Raw genomic sequence first — 12,282 nt, 5'->3', positions numbered from 1 at the left:
TCATTTAGTTAATTTACCACACTCCCAGGAAAAGTGAAGGAAGCAACAACGTGTTGCGCCTTGAGCCCCCTGGTGGACATGGCGGGTATAGTCACCACGGTCACCGTCGTCAAGGAAGTGCGTCTTCGGTTGCTATCATGGAAGGATTGAACACACAACAGACTGTTAACTTAGCCGGACTTTAACTTAGCCACTTTTTTTTAAACGACCAAAAAAACTGTTATTGGCAAGAGACACTGCGGCGATGTGAATGCAAACATTTTTTGTACAAGTTTGCCTTCGTCCTGATAGCAACGCTATCACAACGTTGCCGCTGGCGTTAGCGAACTGCGTTAGCGTTAGCTAGTTCATAAACAGGACCCACCAAGCCAAGCTAGCTACTAACAGCTGTGCTGGGAGCTGAACCTGAATGTCTACCTGGTGGTGCCAGCAGGGACCGAGGGCTTCATAGGATGCAGGTTCCTCAGGACAACTTCTTCTACCACTCGTATCCTACCAACCCGTATTATAATAGCCACGTGAAGACACAATGCTTTTATTGAGAAAAGTCAAAGGTGACATGTAGCCTGTTTACAGTACACACTGCCATTTGAATGTGCTCCCCTTAGCTGCTCTCTCCCAGAAATGCCAGATTAGGAGCTGACGGAGGACTCAAAGATGAGAGGCAACTTTTGGTTGAAGAGCAGAAGCTGTGCAGAGTCAGAGCTCGCAAGTTTTCCCTGGAAACCAACCGACGCAGGAAGTCAGTTTGAAGTGTCTAATAATTCTGCCTTGTGACTTTATTTTAAGGGCTATGTTATTCTCTGATCCAACTACTGTCTGCTTTCTGCAAAACTGCAGCATCTGTTAATCCTTTCTGAAAACAGATGCTGCTCTGTTGGTGTACAATGATGACAGACAGCTTATGGTTATGAACTTAGCACCTTTGAGGGAGGGGTGGTGTTGACAGGATTTGGCAGTGCAAACCTGGAAATAGATGTGTTGGACCCATCGAGGGTAACCGTGTTGGCAGGGACTGAAGTGTAACCTCTTTTACAATTAAAGCAATTCATTGCATGTGGCTCACAGTAAATCCCTTACAAATGCATAAGTGGCAACGACATTAAATTATATGATCATTTAGCACATGACTTCTTGCGTGCAGTATTTCCATTTTTACAGTATGAGATAAGTACAAATTCCAGATTTGAACTTGCTGAGTCATTAGATTCATATTATTTAGTTTGAATGTTTTAATTAGGATAAATCTAAGACCATGATTGTGTTCCTTTTTAGTTTTTAGCCAGTCTATTCCCATTTTATACAAAATACTGAAGTTCCAAACTTTAGAGACAACACTAGGACCTATTTTTAATTATAATTATATATATAATTGTACTAAAGTTAAGATGTTTATAATAATCTTTATTTTTTTCGACATGTACTAACTAAACTCAAACTAGCTTGAAAGGCTTCTCAGTAATATCGAAAATGTACGCTTTAACTAATTTCAACATTCAAACCTACCGAAAACAAACCTATGCTGAACTCGTTTAACCCTGCTGATGTTATTATTGGCCTTCTCTGTGAACCCAGTTGTGAGTGATAGGTTTAATTTATTCATGGGTGTGTTGAAAGCATATCTCGAGGGATAGACTCTGGTCTCTGTATCTAAAACATGGCCAGTTTGGGTTTCATCATAAAATGTGTATGCTTCCCATGGCTCAGGGTTCTGGAGGACAAACGGAAGCTGTTGGATGTGCGGGAGCAGCGGCTGAGAGAGAACATCCTGGAGCAACGCAGGCAGCGAGTACAGGATGCAACTGAGCGCTTCCAGAGAGCCCATCTACCTCCTTCTCAGAGACGCAGACAATGTTAGTGATGTAGGGACATATGTTTCTCTTAGCTGAGGAATAATGCAGTCATTTTGGTGTGTTTTGAACATTTTGCTTTATGGTGTTTTAGCTTTCAGAAGAAATGCCCCAACTATTGAAGAAGCACTCAATCAAATTCAAGGCACTTTGAGTTCACATACTCATCAGTCCTCTTTTTTATCCAGCAACTTGAAAATTAGGAGGTAAAATAGACATATATCTGACATACTTCTATCATTTTGACTTGTTATACATTTTACATACATATTTTTCTGGTTTCTTTTGAAGCTGCATTTCCTCTCCAAAGAATCCCACAGTTTCTAAATCTTCTCACCACCAAACCCTCTCGGCTATTGAGGCCTACACTAAACTCCTTCAGGAGCAAAGCATGACTTGCTTCAACAATCAAGAAACTGAAAGGATACAAGAGAATCAACAAAATCAACAAAACAGTCCACAGGTAGGTTGGTTATTGCATTTAAATATAGAACTTCTCAATACAAAAATCTAACACATATGCACACTGCACTATTAACACCACTAATGTGTCTCATTTCTTGCGTCATTATAAGCAAACTATATTTTTTACAGTCAGTTGTGTCTGTCAATCTTTGCGTATTCATAGACACAATATCACAGTAACTATAAGTGCTTTTTCAGCTTTAAAGTAGTTCGTCTTGTACTATTTGGAATCTCAAATTGATAAAAAAAAGTGATCTGTTGATTAAAAAAAATCACTGTGGCATTATCAAAAATCATGTATTTAGCCTATTTTAATGTATAAGGTGTCAGCATGGACTTCTGCTTGTGTTACATGGTCGACTAAGAATCGCCTGTTTCTGTGTTAATAAATTATTGTATTACTCAAGACCCTTCAGTGACAAAGACACATGCATATTAGGTTTATTAGTGATTCTAAATTGCCCATAGATATACATGTCAGTGTAAATGGTTGCCTGTATGTTTATGTCTCTCTGTGTTGGCCCTGAGAGACTTGTGACCTGCTCAGGCTGTACCCTGCCTCACCCAGTGACAGCTGGAATAGTCTCCAGGTGGTGTGTAGGAAAAATAATGTTAACAGAATTAGTGCATTTACTGATCCTGAACAATTTTTATTCATTTTTCATAGTGATTGGCAAATGCCTGCCCAACTTTATGTATTTTATCCTACACGAGTAGACCCCTAGGAGGCAGCAGCATGACACAAGCCCCATCCTGCACCAACGCTCCTCCTCTATTGAATAATTTAAATGAATCGTTTAAAAAACTTGTGCCATTTACAATAGAAATTCTTGACTTGTGATTTATGACTCCATACAAGCCAAGGACAGCACAGGGCAGAGGGTTCTCAGCAAAGTACTTGATATGATTAAACAAGACTGTATTCTCCCAACCTTGCAAACCATAATAATTTAGAGGTTTGGACATGAACTGCCACAGCAAAAATACTGATATGAAATCTCAAATTCTTATGGGAAGTCTGTATAATGCCCTTCTCACACCTAACCTGTGGATATTACACACATACTAATCCCTGACCTTTCCAAAGGAAAAAAAACATTCACACCAAACCTTTTTCAATGATGTGGCCAGTTTATGGAATTGTAATTCCTTATGTATCACCTTATATATCATTCTTGTTAGTAAAAACTCTTGTTTTTAAATTCCATGTACGAACCAAAAAACAAGTTTTCACTTCAACAATTTTGTGAGCTACTGTCTTGTCAATGGTGGACTTTTCCAGTTTTGTTAAACTAACAAAACAACAAAAGTTAGACACCTCATTTAAAAAATAAAAATAAATGATAGGATCTCATTGCCATGAAGGAGACAAATCTTAACCTATTATTGGCCGGGTGGGTTGTTTGTTTGTTTATTTATTCGTATATGTATTGTACGATAATTTCTTTACACATGAACTATTGGCAAGCAAATGCAAAAAGCATTTACACAATCACATCATTTAATCACATATTCATTTTTTGATGAGAAATATAATGGGCAAAAGTAAATTTTGTAGAGTTTTTTTACCCTTGAGAAAATGTAAATTGTATCATTTTATATTCATTACCTCTCTTTTGCTTTCATATTTCAGGACAGCCACCTGTCTGATTGCTGTAATTCTGAAAGCTTTTCAAGTAAGGACAGTTTGGAAAATGAGGACCCCAGCCACAGCACAAAAAATCTACAGAATTCCTTGTCATCATTCTTGCTCCACTCAGAGGAGCCCCATCCAGTTCTGAGAAACCAAAACGATTTATATCCGACGTCAGATCTGACATTCTCAGCTATGATGCTTCTTGATAATAACTTACTCCAATCAAAAGAGCTACATGAGCCTAAGCAGAAAAAACACAAGGACCCTGAAGGGCCTAAAAATACGGTGTGTGTTTCTAAATCTTGGGGGTTGGCATCTGAGCAAATGCCCAAAGTGGTGACCCAGCCTGCTCTGCACAACTGCAATTTATTAACATTTTGTGAAATTGTGAGTGCAGACCCAGAGTACATTGATACAAACTCTCCACCAAACAACCCAAATGACACTATAAGTGTTACAAATAGACTTACTCCTAGCAACACAGTGCTTGAGTCTGATTGTCCGAAACAAGAGGCTCTGTTGGATCTCAGACAGCAGAGAGTCCACGATGACAGACAATTAAAACATCCATCAGCTACAGAAATTCTTCTGCCTGCCAAAAATGGCAACAACAAGGAGATTTTGTTTGGGTCTCTCCCAAAGCACAATATTTTCTTTAATAATAACACAACATATAATGCCTCACAGGACGCACCTCTTCAGCAATCAGGAAAAGAGAACCATTGCGTGTCATACCAGAAAGAGCTTGCTGCTTCCATAAACAACCTCAATAAAGTTTTAAACTCAGAGTCTAAATCCGAGAAGCCTCTGAGTACAGCATTGCTGCAACACACATGTTTGTCTAACATTCAGTCAGATACTCTTAACGGCCTCAAATGTTCTGAGGAGGAAGCACAGGAATTACTTGTACCTCATGCCTCAGTATGTAAAGTCAGATTCATTAAAGGAATCCTTAAAAAGCAGTCCAAATACATGTCAGAAGGTACTACATGTTTGTATGGCTCTGGACATTTGATTTTTTCAAAACAAGTAGCTTTAGAGATCAGAGATAGTGTTGAATTAACAAGGGCAAAAACTAAAGATGTGGAAGCCAACAAGACAGTCAAAAAGAAGCTGCGTTGGTTTGATGAGGTACGTGTGGAAAAAGAAGACAAAGAACAGAACATAATAAAACTGATCAAAAGCAAGCCTTCCAGTCTTTCTCAGTCAAAGAGCAACTCAGAGGACCACCAGCTAAGTGTCACTACAGTCTCAGGGGCTTACAAGCCTGGACCCATCATGACCTCTACGGCCTCCACTGGTTATCACTTTACAAAGCAAGCATGGACAGATGTTGGGGTTCAAGTCAGCTTGCCCCAAGAACAAGAAAACGAGGTCAAGGTGCCACGAAGTAGCACCAGAACCGGTGGCCCCAAGGTCCCTTGCAGAGAGCGCTCTGCTAAAGTTGGAGTGGGTCCTGTTTCCACACGGACAAGAAAGGGCACTGTCATACGACCTCAATCTGCCACCGAGGTGAGTCAGATTGCCAAAACCCAAGGGAAGCTCATGGTACCCCGTCCACCTCCAAGGATGGAAGAAAAGATGGTGGCCATCACTAAGACTCCATATGGCATGGATCATGCTACTGTCAACTGTAAAAAAGCTCAGGCTGTAGAGCAGGTCCTGCACAAGGACAACTCAGAATGCTTTTTATCACCTTACACACATCATGGAATCAGAAAAGATAGTACTGTTATGTACACACTACTGCCAACCTCTTATACAATACCAGCCGCAGAGGTCAACATGAAGGGCACACCCAGCTCTGGTCATCAGGAAACCCACAATTGCAGTAGAAGAAGAGGCATGGTCTTCAGTGACAAAGGCGTCTGTTTAGATTGCACTCCCACAGACGAGGAGATCTCACAGCTGTGGCACGGAGTCCGCAGTGCCTTAGTCACCAAGGATGGTAATGTATATTTTGGCGCACAGCCCCTCACGCTGCTTTGACTTGGTTTGTGTGTCTGCATAGAAGTGTCATTTTGATTAATACGGCAAGTGTATTTGTTTCTCAAGTTAAGAATTTTGGGTACTAATTGTTCTCGCAAACATTGGCATTAAAAGTAAATCTAGTTAATGATGTTTGCATGGTGTTTGTATGACAGTTTGCAAAGTAGTACAAGATTCCCAAGAGGAATTTTCCCATAGCGACAATTCCTCTCAGTAGATTCCGTTAACAGTGAAGACTTCTCGCCCCACAGTACCTTGTTGTGTACCTTCCCCCAAGTCTGTGCATATTTCTTCCATGTTGCCATTAACAATGATAATCTTATCAGCTCCTTCTACTGATGAGATCACATGTTGGATCTAGATCACATTTTCCATTGCATCAAAGAGTATTATTAATAGTGTAATTATTTATTTAATAATAATCCAATTACTTAATATGAGCTTCTGCATGTAAGTGCACACTACAATTAAAAATATCATAGCTTAAATAGATCCAGTTTGTCTGAGCCATGGACACAGTGTTTAATTCTGCTCGCAATATCACTTCAGCAGAGAAAAACACAAGACACCAACCAAACAGACAGAAATACCAATTACAGTACAGTGTTATGAAGCAGTATATTTTCCTCCAAATTGCATTTTAGCTCACAATCTAATAAGCTTTGTCAGTTTTCAGGTCTACTTTCTCAATTTTCCCGACCTTGGATTGAGCCGTGTGTGTCTTCTCAATATTACAGCCATCCTTTCATCTGTCATTTTGCTCACATTAGAGAAATTCTACACTCATACAGTTCATATTCACAAGCGTATTCACATCATTTTTAATGCAGGCAAAGAAAGGATCTTTATTATAGGCTAAATATGGAAACTATTTAGTTATGTATTCTCTTTAGAGGTCCTGTGCTCGAGCATACTATTTACCATTATGTTTTATGCATTAGTGTTTTCTTGTGTTATCGTAATGATTTAAGTGAAAACATTCCCTTTCAGCAAAAGCCATGCTTGCCAGACAGGCCCTGGAGAGTGGGCGAGTTGTGAGGAAACCCTTTGTAGAGCACAGCAGACATCCTCCTGGCTTAGGGAACAGAAAACTTCCTGAGTCCTCTCAGGTACATGCATGCAGCTGCCCTGCGGGGAAGAAGATTGTGAATAATTGCTAAATATCAGTAAAAGGGTGTGTTTGAACTTGTTTAATCAGTCCTTTTCACAACTTATGATTGTCAAGACAAGACTTTCCGGACAAACTTGAGTTGGCAGTGTTTCACAAACAACAAGCGTTGGTGCATAATGTTTTTGTTTACAACTTACTCTACCAACTTACTCTAGACTTTATGCCCGTCAACTAGAACTGTTGCAGTGTATTTTAGGCTGCATAAATAGTAGGTTTATATTATTTAATGTAAGCCTGAAATGACTTAACAGTTTTTTTGTTTGTTTTGTGCAGCCAGCAAAACAGACTGCAGAGCCAGTCAGGCAGTGTTCCAGTACTTATGACACGGGCTTTCCAGATGAAGGTATTGTGGTTGCTGTATGCATAAAAAATATTCATCCCCTCCTGAATTTTTCTATTCTGCTGTGTATTTTAGGCTTAACGGTTTTTGATCTTCAAACAAATCTAACATAAAACTAAGGTAACCTAAGCGAAACTGTTTATATTTTAAATGATAATTTTAAAACACAAAATAATGAAAAGGAATAATTTTGAAGTGGCCTGGTCAGAGAAGAACTGAACCAGCTGTTCAATTCAGGGGCAATTACTTTCATATCAGGTATTGGATAACCTTTTATGTTTTCTATCATTTAAAATTTGTATTATTGTGTTTCGTGTTTTTCACCCAAAAAGAAGAAATCGGGAGAACATCATATCGGCATTTAGGTGTTTATTAGTTAAACAAATTAAATGTCTGTAGTCTGCAATGTTATAACAGTATCTATCTTCAGTCAAGTTTAACATTTCTCCAAACGTTTGTCTTCTATGTACAGTGAAGTTTTTCATTTGATGTTTAACCAAAAAAGACACAAAGGGCTCCAAATGTTAATTTAAGTAATGAATACACAGCTGTATCTTTAAGATAAGGTGAGTGCATGCCTTTGATGTGACTGTGTTTGTACTCTCAGGTTTTCACAGTGCAGCTCACTTACATAAGTCTGAAGTGCATGCTGAAGGTCTACTGAAAGAAAGAGATATTGTAGCCACCGCTGAAACAGCACAAAAACAGAGGCCTAGAATGGTGCAGAACCATAGCCAAAAGCAGGGGCTTACCTCTATATCCTTGGAAGAGCAGAAAATCATCCTCTCTCTGGACAGGCTTAATCACCAACTGCAGTGTGAGTAATTTGTAAAGGCTCTTTGCATTGCTCTCTGCACGATCGAACAGAGTGCTATGATATGCATAGTAAAAAATTATTAATATGCTAGAATTTCAATGCAGTATAACCTCTTTTATCTATTACTATTTGTAGGTGTGCAGGAACATGCTGGTGGTAAAACTGGCACACGTGACCTGGTACTTAGTGATGCTCGTTCAGTACGTATGTTTTTTTAGGTGGTTTCCTGCTTGCCCCAACGACTAAGGTGATTTGATTAAACTAAAAACTATTTTTATCTTCTTCCACTGTTTTCAGACAAAAGAAGTGAAAGTCACAAGTCATCACAAGCACAGAGCATCTTCAGCTAACCACTGCACTCGATACCAGAAAACAAATCATGTATAGTCTAGAGTGGTGTTCTCTCCCATCAGTGTTGCATCCATTTGTCTAACAAAGCACTTTTTTCCCCCTAAAATGAATTTCCTGTCCTTAATAATTAAGTGTGCCTTTAAAATCTAAGAGATCAGCAACAGTGAACTATAGGAAAAAAAATTTTGCAGCAATAGTAAATCAAACTAATTTGTTAGGCCAGTGTGTTGAAAGTCGTTTTGTATTTTTGGTACCTGCTTGGACAAAAACAATTAGCTTTTGTTAAGCTACTTAATATTAAATAATCACTTTCTAAGGTGTATGTGAGAATTAAATGGCTTGAAATTGTTTTTTATTCCCCAAATGCAAATAAGTACTTTGTAAAATTGACATGACCTGAAATCACTGCAAAATATGCACTGTAGATTTGTATAGGATTACTATTTATTTTTCTAATGTCTGTCTAAAATTATTCTGGGATCATATTGGAAGTGACATGAATAAAATGTAAATCTGCTGATAACCTGAAGCTGTGTAGTGTGTTTGGCATCATCAGTCCTTTCTTAAGCATAAATTGCACAGTCTATTAATGTACTGACCGCCAGAAGTGAAGTGTTGCAACAGTTTTTGTTTTCTTTTGGTTGGCTGCAGAAAGGACTGTTGTGTTTTGTACAGCTGACTCCACATAATGGCTCAACAAGGTGAACGTCTGCCAGAGGGCTTCAGGCCTTTAGCTGAAATTCTGTCAACCCTTGAAAGCTTGCTTTTAATCTTATATTATTTAATAATGTTCTTTAATTATAATAACATCAGTAGAGTATAGACTGTATTTATTTCACTTTGGTTGTCAGCTACTGCATTTTCTGAAAATAAGATGGCTAACAATTAGGTTCCCTTCTCCTTCTTGCCACAAATATATGTATCAGGGATTTAAAAAAAACATGCAGATATTGATGTGAGTTTAGCTGCCCCTCCCTCTCTGGCATGTCTGGTTTTGTCCCCCAGTCAGCTTGCTAGGACTTGCTTAAAGAGGTGGAGGAAGCCCGAGCTCATTTGCAGAGTCTGGTTCCCTTTGGTAATGAAACTTTATCTGGTTTAACCGGGGGTTTCTGGTCCTATTCATGTATAGACTGTTGAATGTTTCTGCAAGGAATTATAAACAGTGATGCGACCGTGCTGTCTCGCTACCATTTACAATCATGCATCACCCCCTTGTTATACCAGAACTGAGAACAGACACAACGAAAACACGTTCAGCTTTGATGGTGCATGCAGAAACAGAAACCCTGTGACAAATTGCGTGCACTCAACAAAAGGGACAAAGGTAGTTAAGTGTGGTTATTTGAGAAAGCAGTTGCTATTGTAATTTTTAAGGTAAAAGGCATAAGTTGATTAGTGCTAGAACCCCTGTCTATCCTTATACAGATAGGTCAGTGCTGATAAAAACCAGACCAGACCTCGTTTCCACATTTTTCAGTGAATTTTGCACTAATACTGTGTTTTTATAAAAGAATGATAACAGAGTTAATTAATCCCTCATTCTTCACATGTATCAGTAATTGAATAGATCTGAATGCGCAAGCACAGATGCACAAAACAATCACATCCTAGTCTATGACACTCTGCAGTGAACGTGCTTTATAATACTCTACCGCAACTTTGCTGTGAAATCTGTTTCCTTTGGCCTATTACCATTAATGTTCAGTCATTATATCATACAATATGGAGTTTAATGACATTTAAGCCTTAACCAGCACCAACACCCAGAAACCCAACAAGAAAGGGCAAGAGTGGTGAAAATAAGGGAAGACTTTTCCACAGATGCAAGCTCAAGCTTGTGCTCTGGTCCGTTGTGAAGCTTAATCTCACAAGTATTTTGTCATGTTTTGTTACAGTCCACAGAACATGCAATGAATGAGTATTTGGTCTGGCTCAGTTTCTCACTGAAAAGATAAAATTGTATGGATTACAGCTGTGTCTACTGTATTGCACATGATGACGAATCAATGAAATTAATCTTTGCTTTTTGTTAAAAAAAAAAGGCTGGTTTGTTTTTACTTCATAATAAATGAGAAAAAAAACATATTGTGTACTTGCAAAAGTATACGCATTTGCATAAAAGTGACATATGTGTATAATACAAATCAGTAATCATTAACACGAAGCGTATTTTGTTATATATTGTAGCTCATTCACATTCAAAGGAAGAAAAACATGAAGCGTTTTGAAATGTGTGTACCCACTTAACACTGCAGGGGGCACTCAAGCTCCCATCTGCCCGCCTGCCTGTAGCAACACCGTGCGTCACTATATCCGATAATAACACCAGACCACAGCGTTTCAAACTGGGGCGATTGTTAAAGCCGTTGTGCATTTTTAGGAGGGCAGATTTAGTGAAACTATTTCATGGGCTCAATCTGTCCAGCATCCCCTTAAACTCCAGTGAGAAACGAGGCGCTTTGGTCACTTTTAGAAGGATGAAGAGATGCTGAGCAAAATTGGCCAAGCCCTGCTAAGTGGGTGGTCCCTTCAGGGGCAGCCGGAACACTGCAGTCCATCCCTTTATTGTGTCTGAGTGCGTTACAATGATGTGAAAATGGCCACTTTCAGCCAAACAATGAACATCTCTTGACTGGCTGCATGTGTGCACAGAATGTTTCATTTAAACATCAAAATATGTCAAAGTCTCAAAAATGTGGGGTAGCAGTAGTCTACAGCCACAACATATTGTGCACACATTAAAAAGGTCTCAGACAATTAATTATAGTCTCATAATTCTTTAAAGCGCTTTTAAGAGATGCAGACAAATACTGGGACAAATCTGGATTACCGGAGACTAATTATAGGAATATTAGGGTGACACAGGACTGGAATCAACAAACAAAAGTATATTATGTCACAATAGAAACCACAGCAGCCATTTAAGACTGCATAATACTGAACCTGTTACATGATGTGCATTTTATTTTTATTTTGCTTTTGCTCAAAAGTCCCTGAAATTTTGAAATTGCGCATTGAAAGTGAACCTCAAAAATAACAGTAAAGGCACAAGCTGAAGCACTTGCAGAGGAACACGAACCTGTCTCTGTAACTGGCAGCGCAAACTGCGAAGCTCTTTAATCTGCAGAGGGGCTTTACAGTGTCTGCGGGTATGTAATAGGGCTTCATAATCATTCATTCAGTGGATGTATGGGAAAAAGCCTTGAAACAGAGCCTCTGTATCCAAAGAGAGTGGATCTTGACAAAATGATTTCTCAATGGAAGAGGGGCTTCATTAGCATAACAATTGTGGGAACTGCATGGATCTACTTTTCATGAGCACTGTAAAAAAAGAAAAAAGGCAAAAGAAAAGAGAGAGCAGATAGTACCATTATACATGCTGATGAGAGAAAGTATTTTTTTTAATTATTGTTAAAATTAGTGAGTTATGAAAAGCATGTTGTCTTATCATCTTTAGCTAAAACATGTAATGGTCTGTTTTATTTAAGAACAATAAGAAACCCATGTTTTAAATTGTTTATTTAAGTTTATGATGTTACTTTTGGACGCAGGTGTTCAATGTGCATTTTCTAGGAGGGGTTATAAATATTGTAGCTGAGCTAAACAAATTATAAAACTTGCATGTATTTTCTTTTTACTGTATGTTTAGGACTTTTTAGGACT

The 12,282-nt window shown here is 38.7% G+C and overlaps 1 protein-coding gene across 4 annotated transcripts; it reads left to right on the top strand.

Moving 5' to 3' along the window:
* Positions 1–117: 117 nt before the first annotated feature.
* Positions 118–9,142, top strand: cep126 (centrosomal protein 126). Of its 4 annotated transcripts, none has more exons than XM_067508634.1 (11): positions 118–487; positions 623–742; positions 1,708–1,853; positions 1,945–2,056; positions 2,142–2,313; positions 3,949–5,899; positions 6,931–7,049; positions 7,385–7,454; positions 8,059–8,268; positions 8,404–8,447; positions 8,566–9,142. In XM_067508634.1, exons 1-11 carry the CDS (start codon positions 453–455, stop codon positions 8,653–8,655), a joined length of 3,069 nt encoding a protein of 1,022 aa, XP_067364735.1. In that variant the 5' UTR covers positions 118–452; the 3' UTR covers positions 8,656–9,142. The 4 variants fall into 4 exon arrangements, with proteins under 4 accessions (XP_067364735.1, XP_067364734.1, XP_067364737.1 ...); XM_067508633.1 differs by having other exon boundaries at positions 8,404–8,468; XM_067508636.1 differs by lacking the exons at positions 118–487; positions 623–742 and having other exon boundaries at positions 1,742–1,862; positions 2,161–2,313; positions 8,404–8,468.
* The last annotated feature ends 3,140 nt before the right edge of the window (positions 9,143–12,282 follow it).

The sequence above is a fragment of the Channa argus genome, chromosome 6 (genome assembly GCF_033026475.1).
Source record: "Channa argus isolate prfri chromosome 6, Channa argus male v1.0, whole genome shotgun sequence".
Lineage (NCBI taxonomy): Eukaryota > Metazoa > Chordata > Actinopteri > Anabantiformes > Channidae > Channa > Channa argus.
The sequence above is the reverse complement of the archived record's forward strand: the minus strand, read 5'-3'. Positions and strand labels throughout refer to the sequence as shown.

Bases quoted from the DNA above. Each gene is read 5' to 3' on its own strand.
- cep126 (XM_067508633.1), top strand. From the start codon at position 453: ATGCAGGTTCCTCAGGACAACTTCTTCTACCACTC. The intron at 5,900-6,930 runs GTAATGTATATT...ATTCCCTTTCAG, and splicing joins TGCCTTAGTCACCAAGGATG to CAAAAGCCATGCTTGCCAGA. The intron at 7,050-7,384 runs GTACATGCATGC...TGTTTTGTGCAG, and splicing joins AACTTCCTGAGTCCTCTCAG to CCAGCAAAACAGACTGCAGA.